The sequence below is a fragment of the Oncorhynchus tshawytscha genome, linkage group LG15 (assembly GCF_018296145.1).
Source record: "Oncorhynchus tshawytscha isolate Ot180627B linkage group LG15, Otsh_v2.0, whole genome shotgun sequence".
NCBI lineage: Eukaryota > Metazoa > Chordata > Actinopteri > Salmoniformes > Salmonidae > Oncorhynchus > Oncorhynchus tshawytscha.
In genome coordinates this window covers 2,073,998-2,097,602 of record NC_056443.1, presented here as the reverse complement: position 1 = coordinate 2,097,602, position 23,605 = coordinate 2,073,998, and the positions used below count along the sequence as shown (strand labels likewise).

Here is a 23,605-nt window from a genome sequence, read left to right as displayed (position 1 = left end):
AAAAAACTGAAATGGAGATTGAATGTCTCTATTTCAGGGATCACCAACTTTTTTTTATTTTTCTTGAGTGGATAGTCGGGGGCTGTAACATAATTACAAATCATTTGTAGACTGCAAATTGAATGTAAGACACACCACACACCTCTCCAAGCTATGCACAGTTCCTATGTAATTTCAGTGCACTTTTACTCAAAGATCCTTCAACTATAAGGTGCTTTTTTGAGCTCTCCCAGCTTTGCGTTTGAGGAACTGAAGCAAGTGCTCTTGCAGTTGTTTGTTTGGAACACAGCCATGCGTCCCCAACGTCACACAATTACTGTTTACACAATCCAGAAACATTCCATTATAAATCTCAATCTGGGTCAGGTTGCCATCATTTGAAAGCTTATTCTACTGCCAACATGGTTAGCTAAGTTATAAAATATGATCTTACAGTGTTAGGCTTTCAAAAGGCACTAAAGTGTAATTTTGGAGTCATGAGTGCATTCATGTGTGTGCGCCACACCTAATTTTCAAACACAGGCTCGTTGTGTTCAGGACAACCCAGGGTATAACACATGTCACCCTGTAACTGTGGATCAAACACAGGCTCGTTGTGTTCAGGACAACCCAGGGTATAACGCATGTCACCCTGTAACTGTTTATCAAACACAGGCTCGTTGTGTTCAGGACAACCCAGGGTATAACGCATGTCACCCTGTAACTGTTTATCAAACACAGGCTCGTTGTGTTCAGGACAACCCAGGGTATAACGCATGTCACCCTGTAACTGTGGATCAAACACAGGCTCGTTGTGTTCAGGACAACCCAGGGTATAACGCATGTCACCCTGTAACTGTGGATCAAACACAGGCTCGTTGTGTTCAGGACAACCCAGGGTATAACGCATGTCACCCTGTAACTGTTTATCAAACACAGGCTCGTTGTGTTCAGGACAACCCAGGGTATAACGCATGTCACCCTGTAACTGTGGATCAAACACAGGCTCGTTGTGTTCAGGACAACCCAGGGTATAACGCATGTCACCCTGTAACTGTGGATCAAACACAGGCTCGTTGTGTTCAGGACAACCCAGGGTATAACGCATGTCACCCTGTAACTGTTTATCAAACACAGGCTCGTTGTGTTCAGGACAACCCAGGGTATAACGCATGTCACCCTGTAACTGTGGATCAAACACAGGCTCGTTGTGTTCAGGACAACCCAGGGTATAACGCATGTCACCCTGTAACTGTGGATCAAACACAGGCTCGTTGTGTTCAGGACAACCCAGGGTATAACGCATGTCACCCTGTAACTGTTTATCAAACACAGGCTCGTTGTGTTCAGGACAACCCAGGGTATAACGCATGTCACCCTGTAACTGTGGATCAAACACAGGCTCGTTGTGTTCAGGACAACCCAGGGTATAACGCATGTTACCCTGTAACTGTGGATCAAACACAGGCTCGTTGTGTTCAGGACAACCCAGGGTATAACGCATGTCACCCTGTAACTGTGGATCAAATATAGCGATCATAAACGTTGACACTGTAAATTCCATGAGTTTGTGCACATTTGGACTGTTTTTTAAATTATATTCCTCAACGTATCATCTTCCAGAACACATCGACTCCTCTCGTTTTACCGCATTTCCCTCGCTCAGACAACAACAAATGTGCAAATGTAGCCCAATTAGCAGGAGGGATGGGGGCATATTCTTGCCACGAGCAGCGCTCAAGTTTGTAGCGGCTATCAGTCAAAAACCCATCCAACGCTGTGAACCTGAGCTCTGACATGTTACTGTAACAGTCACTGGGTTCTAATGTAGGTGCTTAATGAAAACATCTGCCAATTTAAACTCCTATAAGGGATGATTGTGTGTGTGTGTGTGTGTGTGTGTGTGTGTGTGTGTGTGTGTGTGTGTGTGTGTGTGTGTGTGTGTGTGTGTGTGTGTGTGTGTGTGTGTGTGTGTGTGTGTGTGTGTGTGTGTGTGTGTGTGTGTGTGTGTGTGTGTGTGTGTGTGTGTCTTGTAAGTGTACATAGTCAGGGTAACCATTAATTATTTAGCAGTTTTATGGCTTGGGGGGTAGAAGCTGTCTTGGAACCTGTTGGTCCGTCCGATAACCGATGCTCTGGTACTGTTTGCTGGACGGTAGGAGAGTGAACAGTCTGGCTTGGGTGGCTGAACTCTTTGTCCATTTTTCGGGCCTTCCTCTGCCTGATATAGAGGTCCTGGATGGCAGGGAGCTCAGCCTCAGTGATTTACTGGGCTGTCCACACCACTCTCTAGCGCTTTACGGTCGAGGGTGATGCAGCCAGTCAAGATGCTCTCTATGGTGCAGCTGTAGAACATCCGAGGGCCCATGTCAAGTCTTTTCAGCCTCCTGAGGTGGAAGAGGTGCTGTCGTGACCTCTTCACAACTGTGGGGGTGTGTGGACCATGTTAAGTCCTTAGTGATCTGGATGCCATGAATACATCTGACCATGATAACTGACCATCCAGTATTACCCCTAGAGTTCAGCTTCCTCAACTTGCTCAATTGTCACACCCTTTATACACAACTCCAGTTGAGGTTTAGGTCTTGAAGAATGTTATGAACCAAATGTTGATAGTTAATCACCCATTCTGATACGGACACTCCTTGTAATAAGAGTCTGTGAGCTCTCACTGGCATTGGGTGCTGACACGTAGAGTGTGGAATCATCAGCATACATAGTAATTCTAGCTTCTTGTAAGACCAGTTTCAACTCATTTGTAGAAATAAAGAGTAACGGCCCAAGGCAACTGCCCTGCGGGACACTGCGCTGATGTTAGAGAAGTTTCCAAGTTAAATTAAATAAGTAACTTTCCAACCATGTGATGGCAGGTGATGTAAAGCCATAACAAGTTACTTTTTTCAATAACTATTTATGATCAATAACATCAAAGACTGCACTGAAATCTAACCAAATAGCTCCAACTATCATCTTATTATCCATTTATTTTATCCAATCAGTCATCTGAGTGAGTGCAGTACAAGTTGAGTGTCCTTCTCTATATGCATGCTGAATCAGCAGTTAACTTGTTCTCTGAAAAATAGCCTTGTATTTGTTCAAACACAATTATCTCCCATCAGTTTACTAAGAACAGGCTGTTAAGTGATTGGGTGGTTGTTAGAGCCAGCAAAGGGTGCTTTACTATTTTAGGAGGTGGAATTACTTTAGCGTCCTTCCATGGCAGTGGACACACTCTTTTTAGGGTTTGGTTAAACATATAGCAACCAAGTGCAGACTCTTGAGGGAATGGGGAATGACTGAATTAGGCCTCTTGTGTCTAAACCTTAACCACTAGGTTACCTGGCACCCTATACAGAGTTCTCTTCCGTTAGGAAGTCTGTTGTTGTAGCCACTAGCCAGCTCTTAGTTTCTGTTAGGTTAGTTAGCAGTATAGTAGCAGTATAGAAATGTAGGCTGTTTACTCAATGAAAGGATTTGCTCCATTTGTATGTTCCATGAAAGGTGTTGAATCGATACAATAATATGCTTTTATAGAAGCCACTGAACAGGCACTGATCAGACATTGTGTGAATGGATCCACCAGGTCCACAAAGGGTCCTCTATAAAAAATAAACAAAGTTACAAACGGGATTAGCTCAGCTGTAGAATGTTGTGGTCCATTCCATGCCCTGCTGTGTTCCATGGTTGTCATGACAGCGATTGGTGAGTGATGGACAGCAGCAGCTGAGAGGGCAGGAGGGAGAGCGAGCACAGGAAGATCTATGATTCCTCTGGTGGCCCTTTTTCTGATGTGTGTTCAATTCAAACAACTTTTATTTCCTGGGAGGGAGTTTCATATGTGGTAATGAATGGCACGTACAAGACACATAACAACATAACACAAACATGTAGGGTACAGTATAAAGGATTAGCAGCATTCTGCAATCCCTGTGTGTGTGCACCAAACTTCAGATTTAAGGAGTTTGATGGATTTGAATGGGAGAGATCAAAATGAGTTGCCTGCTTAGTCCATAATTACTGTCATCTGAGTACTTATTGAACATCATCTCTGGGTCAGCTCCTACAGTCCTCTGTGTACAGGGTGAATAAAAGAGGCCAGATGACAGCCTTGCGGTGATCCTGTACAGATGGTTCTGGAAGAGCTGCAGTGACCATTGAATCTGACCCTGCCATTCTCTATTTGTCAGGAAGGACAGGACCCAGAAAATCAAATGTGGAATGACATTCATGTTCTGGAACTTTTGAACCATTTAAGTGAGGTTGTACTGTATCAGAGGCACTAGAGAAATGCACAAATACCATCCTGATGTATGTCTTGGGCTTCTCCAGGTGGTTGTGGGCACGGTACAGTAGGGACAGAACTGCATCATCAACACCCCTGTACCGACCGCTTGTAAGCAAACTGGAGAGGGTCTGTATAACAGCATACCTCCTTTTGTAGAATCAGCCTTTCAAAGCTCTTCATCACTAGATGTTGAAGCTACAGGGCTGTAGTCATTGTTGCAGGAGAGGTTGCTCTTTTTAGTTACTGGGCATATGGTCGACGATTTCCATATTGCTGGGATGGAGTGTTCTGCCAGAGAGCGAGGAAAAGCTCACCTGACAGTTGATATGCTAACCCTTTAGTAGGAGACCACTAATGTTGTCTGGCCCAGGGACTATGGTAACCCTTTAGTAGGAGACCACTAATGTTGTCTGGCCCAGGGACTATGGTAACCCTTTAGTAGGAGACCACTAATGTTGTCTGGCCCAGGGACTATGGTAACCCTTTAGTAGGAGACCACTAATGTTGTCTGGCCCAGGGGCTTATGGTAACCCTTTAGTAGGAGACCACTAATGTTGTCTGGCCCAGGGGCTTATGGTATCCCTTTAGTAGGAGACCACTAATGTTGTCTGACAGCACTTGAATATGAGCAGCACTGAAATGTGTGTGTGTGTGTGTGTGTGTGTGTGTGTGTGTGTGTGTGTGTTAGAAAAGCACAACAGAGAGCATGTGTTGGTCAAGTGTTGTGAAAGCCACTCTTGTCTGTGGTTCCTCCCTCCAGCCACAATAACCCTCTCTCTGTCCCCCAGCCCTTGCTGTGGTTTGGAGGACATGGGCCACTGACCGCCAGGAAACACACACTATCTTACACACAATCATGAAGAGATGGCGAGAGGATGAAGGGCATACTTGGAAGCTGAAGATAGACCAGAGGATGGAGAGAGCAGCAATTGAGAGAGAGAAATCAGACAGAGGGGGGTAGAGCGAGAGAGGAGGATGGAGAGGAACAGAGGTCTTTCTGTCAGTGGAGTTCCGCTCCCTTGTCACTCAGCAAACGGAAGCTCCCCACAGTGTGCTAAAACGACAGATAAGTCACACACACACTAGGCCCTTTGTGCCACTCTGCACAGAGCTGTGTGTTGTTGTTTTTCAGGCTGTAAGGTTTTTGAAATGGGTGAACACACTCACCTGCTGTTTAGATTCACACCAGATTACAGATTGCACACACTCCTATCTGTCTCGCTCCGTTGCCCCTCTTGTTAATTCTTTCTCTCTCGGATCACATCTTTGGCCGTGGTCCCAGCTCAGCATTTCTCAGGAGTGTCACAGTGACGGTGTGATAATTACGTTGCCTGGGTGTTGTTTGGAGCCTTTTATGGTAACGGGCTTTTACTAGTTGTCTGAGAAAACACAGCAACAGAATGATGCTCTGCTCCCAGCTGCCACTTTGTGTCATATGGTTGTAGTGAAACTAAAATGTGTGTGACGGACTGATTTTAAAGTCAGCCTGTGAAATCTCTTTCTGTCTTCGGGTTTCCTCTCTCACTGTCATACCCTTCATTTACAGGCTTCGTTTTCCTACTCATGGAGAGAAATGAGTAGGCTAGTTGTCTGTCTCTTGTGTGTGTTCGTTCATATGCTACGTAGGCTAGTAGCCCCACTACGCCATGCTGAAGCCAGGGGGTCAGAGTATTAAGTCTGCCCCACACAGGGCTCTCTACACGTGGTAGAACACCAGACACTGTCAGCACATCCCAGTGCCCTTGGAAAGACTGGACAGACAGACAGGACCTAAGGAAAGACCCAGCTAGGGTAGAAAGTAAAACTTTTATTTCATGCAATAAAAATAGCACTTTTTTTGAAGACCTCAGTGCTGTCCTGTCCCCTGCAGCCAGTCTGTAGAACAGCCAGTCTGCTGTGTGTTATGGTGTTGTTGACTGTGTGTTTCAGCCCCTGAGGACTGTGGGTACCGAGGGCAGCAGCCATGTCCGGCTCCTACGATGACTCCATGGTCGACGTCTCCAGTGACAGCTTCTGGGAGGTGAGACAGTAGACAACATACAGTATAACACATACAATTAACAAACATACGTCATTATATGATATCAAATCAAATCAAATCAAATTTTATTTGTCACATACACATGGTTAGCAGATGTGAATGCGAGTGTAGCGAAATGCTTGTGCTTCTAGTTCCGACAATGCAGTAATAACGAACAAGTAATCTAACTAACAATTCCAAAAAAAAACTACTGTCTTATACACAGTGTAAGGGGATAAAGAATATGTACATAAGGATATATGAATGAGTGATGGTACAGAGCAGCATAGGCAAGATACAGTAGATGATATCGAGTACAGTATATACATATGAGATGAGTATGTAAACCAAGTGGCATAGTTAAAATGGCTAGTGATACATGTATTACATAAGGATGCAGTCGATGATATAGAGTACAGTATCTACGTATGCATATGAGATGAATAATGTAGGGTAAGTAACATTATATAAGGTAGCATTGTTTAAAGTGGCTAGTGATATATTTACATCATTTCCCATCAATTCCCATGATTAAAGTGGCTGGAGTAGAGTCAGTGATATGCACGTAGCTGCACACTCAACTCCCCACCCTGCCACACACACACCCTCTCACCTGCCCCCCCCCCACCATAACTCCAAGTATCTCGCCCTCTCTCTCTCCCTTCCTCTCTCTCTCCCAGGTGGGGAACTACAAGCGGGCAGTGAGGCGGGTGGACGATGGCAGTCGCCTGTGTAACGACCTGATGAACTGTCTCCATGAGCGGGCGCGCATCGAGAAGTCCTACGCACAGCAGCTCACAGAGTGGTCCAAACGTTGGAGACAGCTTATAGAGAAGGGTAGACACACACACACACACACACACTCTTCAGTGGTCCAAGCACTGGAGACAGGTGTGTGTGTTCCACTCCTTCACCCCTCTGGGCTCTCAGTTCTGCACTCTCCATCACCGTAAGCATGTGTGTTATTATCTAATCATGTGCATCCCCAGGCCCTCAGTACGGGACCCTGGAGCGGGCGTGGGGTGCCCTGTGCACAGAGGCGGAGAAGGTGAGCGAGCTCCACATGGAGGTGAAGGCGGTGCTGATGGGGGAGGACTTTGAGAAGCTCAAGGTGTGGCAGAGGGACTACTACCACAAACAGATGATCGGAGGCTTCAAGGAGACCAAGGAGGCTGACGACGGCTTCCGCAAAGCCCAGAAACCCTGGGCCAAGAAACTGAAAGAGGTTGGGGAGTAGTGTACACGCAGACAATACACACACACACGTGCAGACAATACACGCGCAGACAATACACACACACACGTGCAGACAATACACGCGCAGACAATACACGCACACACGTGCAGACAATACACGCACACACGTGCAGACAATACACACGCAGACAATACACGCGCAGACAATACACGCAGACAATACACGTGCAGACAATACACGCACACACGTGCAGACAATACACGCACACACGTGCAGACAATACACACACACGTGCAGACTACACGCACACACGTGCAAACAATACACGCACACACGTGCAGACAATACACGCGCACACACGTGCAGACAATACACACACGTGCAGACAATACACACACGTGCAGACAATACACACACATACACACGCAGACAATACACACACGTGCAGACAATACACACCCGTGCAGACAATACACACGCAGACAATACTCACACACACATACATACATGCAGACAATACACACAGGTGCAGACAATACACACACATACACACGCAGACAATACACACACAAGCAGACCATACACACACAAGCAGACACCGCACACACGTGCAGACAATACAAACATGCAGAAAATACACACACATACACACACACGCAGACAATACACACACACACACACACATACATACATGCAGACAATACACACACAAGCAGACAATACACACACAAGCAGACACTGCACACACATGCAGACAATACACACACACACACACACACACGTGCAAACAATACACGCACACACGTGCAGACAATGCACACACGTGCAGACAATGCACACACGTGCAGACAATACACACACGTGCAGACAATACACACACGTGCAGACAATACACGTGCAGACACACGCAGACACATACACACGCAGACAATACACACACGTGCAGACAATACACACACATACACACGCAGACAATACTCACACACACATACATACATGCAGACAATACACACAGGTGCAGACAATACACACACATACACACGCAGACAATACACACACAAGCAGACCATACACACACAAGCAGACACCGCACACACGTGCAGACAATACAAACATGCAGAAAATACACACACACACACACACGCAGACAATACACACACACACACACACATACATACATGCAGACAATACACACACAAGCAGACAATACACACACAAGCAGACACTGCACACACATGCAGACAATACACACACACACACACACACACACACACACGTGCAGACAATACACACACAAACACGCAGACAATACACACACACATACATGCATACAATACACACACACATATGCAGGCAATACACACGCAGACCACACACACACGCAGACAATATACACACACACGCAGACAATACACACACACACATACATGCAGACAATACACACACACATACATGCATGCAGACAATACACACACACATACATGCATGCAGACAATACACACATGCAGACAATACACACACATGCAGACAATACACACACACGCAGACAATACACACACAAGCAGACACCGCAGACAATACACACACAAGCAGACCATACACACACAAGCAGACACCGCACACACAAGCAGACAATACAAACATGCAGAAAATACACACACATACACACACACACGCAGACAATACAGGCAAAGCAGGCAATGCGCGGAGAGAGCAGGCAATATCCCCGCGCGCGAGAGCAGGCAATATCCCCGCGCGCGAGAGCAGGCAATATCCCCGCGCGCGAGAGCAGGCAATATGCGCGCGCGCGCGAGAGCAGGCAATATGCGCGCGCGCGAGAGCAGGCCGCGAGAGAGCAATATCGCGCGCGCGAGAGCGCGAGAGCAGGCAAGATCTTGCGCGCCGAGAGCGCGAGAGCAGGCAATATCCCGCGCGCGAGAGCAGGCAATATCCCGAGCGCGCGAGAGCAGGCAATATCCCCGAGAGCAGGTGCGAGAGCAGGCAATATCCCGCGCGCGAGAGCAGGCAATATCCGCGAGAGCAGGCATATATGCGCGCGAGAGCGAGAGCAGGCAATATCCCGCGCGCGAGAGCAGGCAATATGCGCGCGAGAGCAGGCAATATGCAATATGCGCGAGAGAGCAGGCAATATGCGCGCGCGCGCGAGAGAGCAGGCAATATGCGCGCGCGCGCGAGAGAGCAGGCAATATGCGCGCGCGCGCGAGAGAGCAGGCAATATGCGCGCGCGCGCGAGAGAGCAGGCAATATGCGCGCGCGCGCGAGAGAGCAGGCAATATGCGCGCGCGCGCGAGAGAGCAGGCAATATGCGCGCGCGCGCGAGAGAGCAGGCAATATCTTGCGCGCGAGAGCAGGCAAATATGCGCGCGAGCAGGCAATATGCGCGAGAGCAGGCAATATCTTGCACATGCGCGCGAGCAGGCAATAGCAGAGCAGGCAATATATCAGGCAATATTTGCGCAGGCAATAGAGCAGGCAATATCTTGCGCGCGAGAGCAGGCAATATGCGCGAGAGAGAGCAGGCAATATATGCGCGCGAGAGCGAGAGCAGGCAATATGCGCGCGCGAGAGCAGGCAATAGCGAGAGCAGGCAAGCATCGCGCGCGAGCAGGCAATATGCGCGCGAGAGCAGGCAATATGCGCGCGCGAGAGCAGGCAATATGCGCGCGCGCGCGAGAGAGCAGGCAATATGCGCGCGCGCGCGAGAGAGCAGGCAATATGCGCGCGCGCGCGCGAGAGAGCAGGCAATATGCGCGCGCGAGAGCAGGCAATATGCGCGCGCGCGCGCGCGAGAGAGCAGGCAATATGCGCGCGCGCGCGAGAGAGCGCGCGCGAGAGAGCAGGCAATATGCGCGCGCGCGCGCGCGAGAGCAGGCAATCGCGCGAGCAGGCGCGCAGGCAATATGCGAGAGCAGCAGGCAATATGCGCGCGAGAGCAGGCAATATGCGCGCGCGAGAGCAGGCAATATGCGAGAGCGCGAGAGAGCAAATATGCGCGCGAGAGCAGGCAATATGCTTGCGCGCGAGAGCAGGCAATATCTTGCGCGCGAGAGCAGGCAATATATCGCGCGCGAGAGCAGGCAATATATGCGCGCGAGAGCAGGCAATATATCTTGCGCGCGAGAGCAGGCAATATATCGCGCGCGAGAGCAGGCAATATATGCGCGAGAGCAGGCAATATATGCGCGCGAGAGCAGGCAATATATGCGCGCGCGAGAGCAGGCAATATATGCGCGCGCGAGAGCAGGCAATATATCCGCGCGCGAGAGCAGGCAATATCCCCGCGCGCGAGAGCAGGCAATATCCCCGCGCGCGAGAGCAGGCAATATGCGCGCGCGCGCGAGAGCAGGCAATATGCGCGCGCGCGAGAGAGCAGGCAATATGCGCGCGCGCGAGAGAGCAGGCAATATGCGCGCGCGCGCGAGAGAGCAGGCAATATATGCGCGCGCGCGCGAGAGAGCAGGCAATATATGCGCGCGCGCGCGAGAGAGCAGGCAATATATGCGCGCGCGCGAGAGAGCAGGCAATATGCGCGCGCGCGCGAGAGAGCAGGCAATATATGCGCGCGAGAGAGCAGGCAATATATGCGCGCGCGAGAGCAGGCAATATATCTTGCGCGCGAGAGCAGGCAATATATGCGCGCGAGAGCAGGCAATATATGCGCGCGCGCGAGAGCAGGCAATATATGCGCGCGCGAGAGCAGGCAATATAGAGCAGGCAATATATGCGCGAGAGCAGGCAATATCGCGAGAGCAGGCAATATATGGCGCGAGAGCAGGCAATATATGCGCGCGAGAGCAGGCAATATCGCGAGAGCAGGCAAATATGCGCGAGAGCAGGCAATATATGCGCGCGCGAGAGCAGGCAATATATGCGCGCGCGCAGAGAGCAGGCAAATATGCGCGCGCGAGAGCAGGCAGGCTATGCGCGCGCGAGAGCAGGCGCGCGCGCGAGAGCAGGCAATATGCGCGCGAGAGCAGGCAATATATGCGCGAGAGCAGGCAATATATGCGAGAGCAGGCAATATATGCGCGCGCGAGAGCATGCGCGCGCGAGAGCAGGCAATATGCGCGCGCAGCAGGAGAGCAGGCATTACACACACACACACACACACACACACACACGAGAGCAGGCATTACACACACACACACACACACACACGAGAGCAGGCATTACACACACACACACACACGAGAGCAGGCATACACACACACACACACACACATGAGAGCAGGCATTACACACACACACACACACACACGAGAGCAGGCAATACACACACACACACACACACACACGAGAGCAGGCATTACACACACACACACACGAGAGCAGGCAACACACACACACACACACACACACACACACACACAGAGCAGGCAATACACACACACACACACACACACACACACACACACACACACACGAGAGCAGGCATTACACACACACGAGAGCAGGCATTACACACACGCGAGAGCAGGCAATACACACACATGCGCGCGCGAGAGCAGGCAATACACATGCGAACAGACAATACACATGCGAGCAGACAATACACACACACATGCACGCGAGCAGACAATACAAATGTGAGCAGACAACACACACACGCAAGCACACAGGCATGCACCACAAAGCGCATGCACACACAATGCACACACCATCATGAAATGAGGTTAGATGTGGATTCAGAGTGACAAGCTAGCACTCGCACAAGAACACAGAACCAACAACCTCAGATATAGTCGTGGACAAATGTTTTGAGAATGACACAATTATTAATTTCCACAAAGTTTGCTGCTTCAGTGTCTTTAGATATTTTTTGTCAGATGTTACTATGGAATACTGAAGTATAATTACAAGCATTTCATAAGTGTCAAAGGCTTTTATTGACAATTACATGAAGTTGATGCATAGAGTCAATATGTGCAGTGTTGACCCTTAATTTTTCAAGACCTGTGCAATCCGCCCTGGCATGCTGTCAATTAACTTCTGGGCCTCATCCTGACTGATGGCAGCCCATTCTTGCATAATCAATGCTTGGAGTTTGTCAGGATTTGTGGGCTTTTGTTTGTCTACCCTCCACTTGAGGATTGACCACAAATTCCAAATGGGATTAAGGTCTGGGGAGTATCCTGGCCATGGACTCAAAATATTGAGGTTTTGTTCCCCAAGCCACTTAGTTATCACTTTTGCCTTATGGCAAGGTGCTCCATCATGCTGGAAAAAGCATTGTTCGTCACCAAACTGTTCCTGGATGGTTGGGACAAGTTGCTCTCGGAGGATGTGTTGGTACCATTCTTTATTCATGGCTGTGTTCTTAGGCAAAATTGTGAGTGAGCCCACTCCCTTGGCTGAGAAGTAACCCTACATATGAATGGTCTCAGGATGCTTTGCTGTTGACATGACACAGGACTGATAGTAGGGCTCACCTTGTCTTCTCTGGACAAGCTTTTTTCCGGCTGCCCCAAACAATCGGAAAGGGGATTTATCAGAGAAAATGACTTTACCCCAGTCCTCAGCAGTCCAATCCCTGTACCTTTTGCAGAATATCAGTCTGTCCCTGATGTTTTTCCTGGAGAGAAGTGGCTTCTTTGCTGCCCTTCTTGACACCAGGCCATGCTCCAAAAGTCTTCACCTCACTGTGCGTGCAGATGCACTCACACCTGCCTGCTGCCATTCCTGAGCAAGCTCTGTACTGGTGGTGCCCTAATCCCGCAGCTGAATCAACTTTAGGAGACAGTGCTGGCGCTTGCTGAACTTTCTTGGGCGCCCTGAAGCCTTCTTTGCAATTAATCCGTTATTTTACCAGGTAAGTTGACTGAGAACACGTTCTCATTTGCAGCAACGACCTGGGGAATACTTACAGGGGAGAGGAGGGGGATGAATGAGCCAATTGTAAACTGGGGATTAATAGGTGACCTTGATGGTTTGAGGGCCAGATTGGGAATTTAGCCAGGACACCGGGGTTAGCACCCCTACTCTTACGATAAGTGCCATGGGATCTTTAATGACCTCAGAATCATGACACCCGTTTAACGTCCCATTCGAAAGACGGCACCCTACACAGGGCAGTTTTTATTTTTTTTTAGACCAGAGGAAAAAGTGCCTCCTACTGGCCCTCCAACACCACTTCCAGCAGCATCTGGTCTCCCATCCAGGAACTGACCAGGATCAACCCTGCTTAGCTTCAGAAGCAAGCCAACAGTGGTATGCAGGGTGGTATGCTGCTGGCAATTGAACCGCTCTCCTTGAAGTTCTTGATGATCCGATAAATGGTTGATTTAGGTGCAATCTTACTGGCAGCAATATCCTTGCCTGTGAAGTCCTTTTTGTGCAAAGCAATGATGATGGCACGTGTTTCCTTGCAGGTAACCATGGTTGACAGAGGAAGAACAATGATTCCAAGCACCACCCTCTGTTTGAAGCTTCCAGTCTGTTATTCAAACTCAATCGGCATGACAGAGTGATCTCCAGCCTTGTCCTCGTCAACACTCACACCTGTGTTAACGAGAGAATCACTGACATGATGTCAGCTGGTCCTTTTGTGGCAGGGCTGAAATGCAGTGGAAATGTTATTTGGGGATTCAGTTCATTTGCATGGCATAGAGGGACTTTGCAATTAATTGCAATTCATCTGATCTCTCTTCATAACATTCTGGAGTATATGCAAATTACCATCATTTAAACTGAGGCAGCAAACTTTGGGAAAATGAATATTTGTGTCATTCTCAAAACTTTTGGCCATGACTGTATACACACACACACACACACACACACACACACACACACCAGCTTTACCCTGCATTTATCAGTCTGTTGATTTCTGCAATAACCACCACAATTATTCCCATCACCCCTCAGTTCACTTGGACACATATCACTGACTCACTGCTTTCACTGTTTGCAGCTCCTTCTCTCCTGTACTAGCTGCGATGCTGTACAACAAACAGGTCATTAGTGCTATTTATACAATGGTGGGTGTAATCCTGAATGCTGATTCGTTTAAACCACATTCCAGCCGGTGTCTTTCTAAGCAATAAGGCCAGAGGAGGTGTGGTATATGACCAATATACCACGGCTAAGGGCTGTTCTTAGACACAACGCAACACAGAGTACCTGGACACAGCCCTTAGCTGTGGTATATTGGCCATATATCACAAACCCCCGAGGAGCCTATTGCTATTATAAACTGGTTACTAATGTAATTAGAGCAGTAAAAATATATGTTTTTTCATACACATGGTATACAGTCTGATATACAGTGGCTTTCAGCCAATCAGCATTCAGGGCTCGAACCACCCAGTTTATAATCCACAAGTTACCACCGGCTAAATCTATGATGTTAGAATGCCTGTTTACTATTTTCCATCTGACTGCGCAATCCACTGTCTCATCAGCCCAGCCTGGCAGTTTATCAACTAGATCTCCACTTTAAAAAGCATCTAGACATAATCTCACATTTTCTTTGAGACTAACATTTTATTTTCTATATAAACTGGCTATTTCATTAGTGTTGGCCATTCATAGGAAGCAGTGGCGTGTAACTTTACACTGGCCACACAGGCAGCTGCTAAGAAAGGGAAGGCCATTGTGTGTCGAACCGGCTCTCAGTTTCTCTGTGGCGCCTTGATTGGTTATGGTGTGGGAAATACACTGGGCTGCTCTGCTGTGCTTTTGGCTAGTAGTAGTGCAGATGAACACATACTCCTACTTGCACAAACCAACACACACACACACACACACTCAAATGATGTCTGATGTCACTCCTCTGACCTGGGAGTTCTGGAACAGTCTGTAGTTTGTAGTGTACCAGTTTCACAATCTGAGTCTTCCTGGCTGGTTGTGTGTGTGTGTGTGTGTGTGTGTGTGTGTGTGTGTGTGTGTGTGTGTGTGTGTGTGTGTGTGTGTGTGTGTGTGTGTGTGTGTGTGTGTGTGTGTGTGTGTGAGATATGTCACAATAAGCCTCTTCCTGTTGTTGACATTGGGCGGTGACGGATTAGAACAGTTATGTGTGAGTTGGGGCAAGGAGGTAATTCATGTACTTGAGGGCCAGACAGTGAGCCAGTAGAGAGAGGGGAGATGGAAATGGGCTAACTGTCTTGTCTTAAAAGAAGCGGGTGGAATGGCCTTGTCTACCACGTGTGCGCACACACACACGTTTCAATCTCGTCATACACACACACACACACACACACACAATAACACTGATAGAACACATTCCATATTTAAAATCTCACACTCTAACTTGCTCTATCTTTCTCACACACACACACACACACACACACACAGACAGCTTCCGTTCTATGATATAATCAGAGCCAATGGCAGACAGGCTGTTCCCTCTGTTCTTTGGCTATGTGGCCTTTATCAGAGATCCCATTATAAGTGGGAGAAGAACATTGCTGCCACCCTGGCCCTGTCCCAAACAACAGGCACTAATGGCCTTGTCCACTTCTCTCATTCCCTCTTTCCATTTGATGTAGATTGAATCAAACCCCAGCTGTTAGGTGGACAGGTTTTGCCAATCGCCAGAGTTTTTCCTAAGTCTATTTTAGTTTCCACCTCTTTGTTTACCTGAGTCTGAATTGGGTGCTTAGTCTTTGACTTTCATTATCGTATTATTTTGTTACCTTGATTTAAGGTATTCTCTGCCTTTCAAAGACCCCCGCCACCATTCCTCTCACCTTTTATTCTTTTGAAAAAGCATTGTTCCTTAGCAGTGTCAGCCCAGCCAATAAGCGACATAAGCAGATGCTTTTTCAATTTTTTTATTCCCGCCCCATGGCAAAATGTGTAGAATGGCAACGATTCCCTTTGAAAACGGTCTCGATATGTGTCAGAAACAGTTATTTTAGAATTCAAAAAGTGTAAATACTACAAAGTGTAGATATGATAATAGTCTAATCTAAAACCAAGTTTGGAAGATCCGTATGTCACAACGGGTAAATGAAGGTTGGGTTTTGATTTGACGACGTCCGTTTGGCCACTAACATGGGGTGAACAGCTGCATACAGTGAGACACACCTGCCCAGCAGCTCCGATTTGGTTTACATGAGACAACACATCTGTTTTACTTGACAAATACTTACCCAAACACCTTAGATGTAAAATTGCGCAACTAAGACATCCTCTGCAAAAACGTCAAAATTAATTACAGATTTCTTAAGTTGTCTTAGATTGATTCTGGGGGTTTTAAGGAAGTGAAATAGGCTTCCGTGTCTACAGTGTCTCATGGGGGACAGACATTAACCAATTGCAGAATGGGTCAGGAAACATGCCTCCAAGCCTGAAATCTTGTTTTACTAATGAGCAACAGAAAAACACGAGCCAATTGGTGTGTTCAGTGGCTCTTTTAAAACTGCACATTTCTCTCCGCAGGCAAGAGGTGGGCCACTAAATATTTTGCCTGCGAGGTGGGGGGGCTCCCAGGCAAATCTTGCTTATGGCCCCCAAAAGGCTAGAGCTGGTCTTGTTCCTAAGCTTGTGTCTGCCACTGTAAGGGTGGAATCATATTGAATAGTCACTTAGCTACTGCGCCATGCTAACTTGGTTATCCATTAGGTACATAAGCATGATGTTAACCGCAGAACCTTACCTTCTCTGTGCCATATGGCAGATGGAGACGATGAAGAAGGCGTACCACGGGGCCTGTAAGGAAGAGAAGCTGGCCACCAGCCGGGAGAACAACAGCAAGCTGGAGAACAACAGCAACCCTGAGGCCCAGAAGAAAATGCAGGACAAGGTGGAGAAGTGCCAGCAGGAGATGGAGAAGGTAGGGATGGTTGGGTTACACTGGTGTTAAATCATCTCTGTGTGGACACGTGTTTTATGTCTATGTTGTGTGTCATGGCTGGAATGTGACTCTGTGACCATTTGAGTATCCTGACAATATGGAGCAAATATTTCAGCTCTGTGTGTGTGTGCTTCCCTGTGTGTATGTCTCCTTACGTGTGTGTGTGCTTACCTGTGTGTATGTCTCCTTACCTGTGTGTGCTTCCCTGTGTGTATGTCTCCTTACGTGTGTGTGTGCTTCCCTGTGTGTATGTCTCCTTACGTGTGTGTGTGCTTACCTGTGTGTATGTCTCCTTACCTGTGTGTGCTTCCCTGTATGATCCTCTGGGTCCCAGACTAAGGAGCGCTATGAGAAGTCTCTGGAGGAGCTGGACAAGGTGACTCCCCAGTACATGGAGAACATGGAGCAGGTGTTTGAGCAATGGCAGCAGTTTGAGGACAAACGCATCACCTTCTTCAAAGAACTTCTGCTGGAAGTCAAGCATCACCTCGACCTCTCCACTAATCACAAGTAAGACACCTCCGCCTCTCCACCAATCACAAGTAGGCTATGATACCTCTCCACCAATCACAAGTAGGCTGTGACACCTCCATCAATCACAAGTAGGCTGTGACACCTCCATCAATCACAAGTAGGCTGTGACACCTCCATCAATCACAAGTAGGCTGTGACATCTCCACAAATAACGAGGAAGACCCCTCCACCTCTCCATATCAATTCCAAATGGACCCCTAGCCTCTGCATCCTAACCTTCATAGCTTTATTTGCCTTCTGATTGGCTTCTATTCAATCCTCTTGTATCTACAGGAGTGGTTAGGGAGTAGGGGATATGGGTCCATTTGGATTTGAGGCTCTACAACCCAGATCTACCTAGAGGGGGTGATTTGGGATTGGACATGGTTCATCATCCATCATTAGCGAAATGCTGATGTACCCTCTCGCTTCCTTTCTCTCGCTCTCCTCTCCCTCTCTAGATTCCAGACAGTCTACCACACGTTGGAGGACACTATCTCTGCTGCTGACGCTGTGGAGGACCTCAAGTGGTTCCGCTCCAACCACGGTCCTGGCATGCCCATGAACTGGCCCCAGTTTGAGGTACGGGATGAGTGAGAAGGATGGGAGAGGAATGGGAGAGAGAGAGAGTGGGGTTTAGCTCCAATGAACTGGCCCTGGTTTGAGGTGCGGGGAGAGGGGAGATGATGGGAGAGAGAGGGGTTTAGCTCCAATGAACTGGCCCCAGTTTAAGGTACGGGATGAGTGAGAAGGATGGGAGAGGAATGGGAGAGAGAGAGTGGGGTTTAGCTCCAATGAGCTGGCCCCAGTTTGAGGTACGGGGAGAGGGGAGATGAGGGAGAAGAATGGGAGAGAGAGAGTGGGGTTTAGCTCCAATGAACTGGCCCCAGTTTGAGGTACACGTATTGTGAGAGTATTGAGGAAATGGGAGAGAGAGGGTGGCTCAGTGTCAGTGAACGGTTCTGAGTTTGAGGTACATGGTGAGGCAGAGAAGTTATTACATTGGTATTAATAACTCAACAAGATTTATGGTTCTGTGGAAAAATTCCATTGGAACAACTCTTCCCACTCCGCCGTTTCTCCCTCTAGGTCAGGGGTGTCTAAGTCATTTTGCCTCGGGGGCTGCATTCTGTCTTCGAGGTCCTAAGGGTCGTGCTGAATATGCTATTTCCATGTCGTCAGAATTTTCAAAAAATAGTCCCTAATTAGATCTGTTGCGGTGATCGTATTTCCGCCACAACAGCAGTCACAAGTCATGAAGGCAGTCAAATTCCATGTGATCGTTTAATCACGGTAATAAAGATCTCCAAGCTCTGATGCTGCTGATGGTCATTAGTAGCCTACCAAACTTGCTAGCTGCCTGGTAATCAGCACTCTATTGTCCCTCTAATCACTCTGACATCAATGCAAATGTAATAACAAATCGAATCAAACACTTAATGAGAGCTCATGTTGCGCAACATTTCAATAGGCGATGCAATTGTGAGAAAACAGTGATGACCTCTACTAAAAAGAGGAGACTTACCTTTCTATAGGCTAGACCTACTATATTTATTTTTTAACTTTCCTAATATTAAGCACATTGCTTATATTTACAACAGGAGTATAGCTTACCTGGCTGGCAGGAAAATAAACCACGGGGAAAGTGTCCTCCATGCACTATTTAAGTGCATAGATGACATGTATTTGTTTCCGCTGCCCCTGTTTCGATACAGGTGAATGATAATGGTCCATTCTAAATCAAAACAAATTTCACACATATGTTATTTAGTATATGTGAAGACTAGATTAAATCAAGAATAGTCTGATGGGTGACAATATTAGCTCGTGAATTATATATTATCACTTGTGAATGATGCCCAGCATAAGAAACAATGCCTTTTTTGTGACTTTTTCGAATCATAGTCACACACCTCATGTAGATATGTTTTAATAAGGTTTGTATCAGAACTAAAGTGGCCAAATAACTTCTTTAAAATTTAGCACATTAATCAGCTTTACAAAGAGTGTAGAGCCTAAATGGCATTCATAAGCAGTGAGTGAGTTTCAAGTTTTGTAAAGATAATTTTCACCATAAAAATGCACCTTTATAATAAAGCATTACAAGCATAATTCCGTTTGCTGTCACTTTTGATAATGGTGTTTTCCCGCTATTGGAACACTTGCGTTTATTGCTTACTACCATGTGCACATTTTTTGCACTTATAATGTGAAAAAATAGCTAATAGTTTATCAATATTTTAAGCTAAACGTTCTGATCTGTTGTGTCAATCACATTGTGTAATAAAATAAATTATTTTTAATGCTAGTAGTTGTATTAATTTGGGATCTAGCACATCCCACAACTGTCCCAGACTAGGTTTGGAATATTTATTTCTCGCACAGAATAGAATAGGTCAAAATGTGTACTATGGGGGATAGTAGATTGACATAGGCTAGTGCTTTTGCTGTTCGTTAGGCCTACTCATCTTGTTGGCTGACGAAAAGTAAATGTGGACAGTTTCAATATCTTCAATATGCACTTCGGAATTGGATAAGGATGCACACTGTTGCGTCCCCCATGTGTCTTTCTTCACTTGTAGCCTCTGACCGATGACGTGATTCAGCACTCCGGGAGAAGGGCGCAACGCAAAGGGCATGGATTTTTTGGGGGGTGCATTACGGCCAGGGGATGCCGCCAGGACATTCTATGGATTATCAAGTGCTTGTCAAATTGTGAATGAGTGGCTGATGTAGTGTGTACAGCCTGCGCTAAAAACAAAGCAGCACTCATGCCTTTCGAGGAACTTTTTTCAAATCCTCATTAGTCGCGTCACGCGACCTTACAATGTATTTAAAAATCAAAATGTATAGACCAACGTTTGTAGAACAACTAAAGTTACATTAATAATAACTCTAAATGAAACATATAGGAATACCTGTTTCTTCTTTCTTTAATCACACAACACAGAATAGCCACATGTGTGCACTCCCTCATCGCTTGGAGAAAATATACTTCCTATTTTATTCAGCTTTGTTCAATTGTATTCTTCACACTATTAAATAATGCCATGGAATTCTAAGCAAATCTTGTCTGCTAAATGAACTAGTGTAGCCATCAGCCATTTGGCATAGCCAGATCAGGACCTACCATACGGATAACTCAGAGTATGCTATTCTGTTAAACATTTTCTTCATATCATGCTTCTTTAGACCTGTCTAAAATAAATAATGGTTTAATTGTGATGGTGTAGGGCTATATTACATGGGTTTATTAGACTTTTTAAAAATGTATATGTTCTTAAGGTCTGCATCAATGGCTCGGAGGCTGTGTGTGGAAGCCTGGAGATGCTAAACGTGTTTATGTTAATTGACAGTCAATTACCGTGAGACCGATAGTTATTTGCTTGACAATCACCGGCTGATGAAATGTCATGACAGCCGCATCTACCCCTTGTTATCTTATTTTTTATCCTCCCTGAATGTCTAGTGATTATTAGCGAGCTGGAAGGTCAAGAAACTATAAATATAGATCCATTATATTTTCTACACTGTTTCAATTTGGATTTAGTCATTTTAAGGTGCATTGAGTTCGTCAAGGCATTCATCGAGTTGTACTTAAAGCTATAGTAAGGACATACTGTGACGCGTCGTACCACACAAAAGCCCATTGTGACAGTGTGCAATCTCCCCAGCATTTTTCTGTCATTTGATAGGACACACACACACACACACACAGACAGACACCAATCCTGTCTGTCAGGTTGTACCGAATACTGACTTGTCTTCAATGCGCAGATCGTAACCAAGCTCTATCCAAGAGGAACTGGTGGCACTGTCACAACATAAGGGCATGGAGTTGGTGTCAAACCATGTTACAAAACAGAAGATAGAAAAGCAAAATATGGAAATAAGTGCCCCCTGGTATGGATTGAGGAACACTGATTTTGCAACGGCTCTTATCCAGTTACTTTACGTAGGTTCATTCAGTAATTAAAAACAAGCATTTGAGTGAGGTAGAATCTCTTCAGAAATCGATGTTCGTAGTGCTAGAAGAAGAGCGTTTAAAAGGACCATAACACAAACTCCACATCAACATAACACTAAATGAAGAGCAACGTTTATCACAAGACACCTCTTCATGATCACAGACTAACTGATACTGTGCTTAGATGTTAAAGCATTGTTCTTTAAATGGCTGTTCTTTACTTGGAAATAATGTTCCTGTCTTGTCCAACCCCCACCCCCTCACCCCTCCATTTGACAGAATGTGGACTGGTCCCGCTCCTCTAGGTCCAGAAGGTCCATTGTAGTGAGTTCTGCCTGGGAAGGACTATTCTATCACCGTGGTTCCTGGGGGGAGGGTTATTTACCTCCCTCTCCTTCCTCTGTTTGCATTTTCTCTTTGTGTGTGTGTGTGTTCGGTTTATGTGCCCATTCTGGCCCTCCTAATGCTTTACGAGGAGCACCTGAAAACACACAAGGAAGTGCACACACACACACACACACATGGATGTGCGTGACCACTCCTCCCCCTGCCTCATCCTATGGATGTTTGTCTTCCTGTATGTCTGTATTCCAGAAGACTCCTTCTCTCATCTTTCCCTCATTCAGAGTTCCTCTCTTTAACCTTTCACCCCGTGGTGACCTCTGACCTCGTGTCAGCCCCTGTGAACCCTGCAGGGGGTCACATGGTGCCTGCCAGGTCATGTGATGTAATTTGGCCCTCTGGGTTCACCAGTCAGGCCCTCAAACTGACCTTTGAACTTCGAGAACAACCCACTTGTTATATCTGTGGGAACAGGGAGTGACTTGGGAAAACATAGAGTTATACGGGAAATGTAATCTCTAGAGCTGTAGTAAGTCTAGGGCCCTCCTAAACACAGCCCCTATGTAACCTCCATAGAACCTGTAGTAAGTCTAGGGCCCTCCTGAACACAGCCACTATGTAACCTCTAGAGCTGTAGTAAGTCTAGGGCCCTCCTAAACACAGCCCCTATGTAACCTCCATAGAGCTGTAGTAAGTCTAGGGCCCTCCTAAACACAGCCCCTATGTAACCTCCATAGAGCTGTAGTAAGTCTAGGGCCCTCCTGAACACAGCCCCTATGTAACCTCTAGAGCTGTAGTAAGTCTAGGGCCCTCCTAAACACAGCCCCTATGTAACCTCCATAGAGCTGTAGTAAGTCTAGGGCCCTCCTAAACACAGCCCCTATGTAACCTCCATAGAGCTGTAGTAAGTCTAGGGCCCTCCTAAACACAGCCCCTATGTAACCTCCATAGAGCTGTAGTAAGTCTAGGGCCCTCCTGAACACAGCCCCTATGTAACCTCCGTAGAGCTGTAGTAAGTCTAGGGCCCTCCTGAACACAGCCCCTATGTAACCTCCATAGAACATGTAGTAAGTCTAGGGCCCTCCTAAACACAGCCCCTATGTAACCTCCATAGAACCTGTAGTAAGTCTAGGGCCCTCCTGAACACAGCCCCTATGTAACCTCCATAGAACATGTAGTAAGTCTAGGGCCCTCCTAAACACAGCCCCTATGTAACCTCCATAGAACCTGTAGTAAGTCTAGGGCCCTCCTGAACACAGCCCCTATGTAACCTCCATAGAACCTGTAGTAAGTCTAGGGCCCTCCTGAAAACAGCCCCTATGTAACCTGTAGAGCTGTAGCAAGTCTAGGGCCCTCCTGAAAACAGCCCCTATGTAACCTGTAGAGCTGTAGTAAGTCTAGGGCCCTCCTGAACACAGCCCCTATGTAACCTGTAGAGCTGTAGCAAGTCTAGGGCCCTCCTGAAAACAGCCCCTATGTAACCTCTA

At 47.0% G+C, this 23,605-nt stretch overlaps 1 protein-coding gene across 6 annotated transcripts in view; it reads left to right on the top strand.

Moving 5' to 3' along the window:
• The window catches only part of LOC112267810 (protein kinase C and casein kinase substrate in neurons protein 2-like), a 43,570-nt gene that overhangs the window by 9,406 nt on the left and 10,559 nt on the right, over positions 1–23,605 (top strand). For 2 of the 6 annotated variants that reach the window (XM_042297899.1, XM_042297895.1), the window contains exons 2-9: positions 5,053–6,055; positions 6,194–6,284; positions 6,965–7,121; positions 7,274–7,509; positions 17,120–17,275; positions 17,631–17,806; positions 18,271–18,391; positions 22,056–22,100. In XM_042297899.1, coding sequence (XP_042153833.1) covers positions 6,228–6,284; positions 6,965–7,121; positions 7,274–7,509; positions 17,120–17,275; positions 17,631–17,806; positions 18,271–18,391; positions 22,056–22,100 — 948 coding nt within the window. In that variant the 5' untranslated portion in view covers positions 5,053–6,055; positions 6,194–6,227. The remainder of the gene's footprint in view (positions 1–5,052; positions 6,056–6,193; positions 6,285–6,964; positions 7,122–7,273; positions 7,510–17,119; positions 17,276–17,630; positions 17,807–18,270; positions 18,392–22,055; positions 22,101–23,605) is intronic. The other 4 variants (XM_042297897.1, XM_042297896.1, XM_042297900.1 and 1 more) reach the window with 2 other exon arrangements.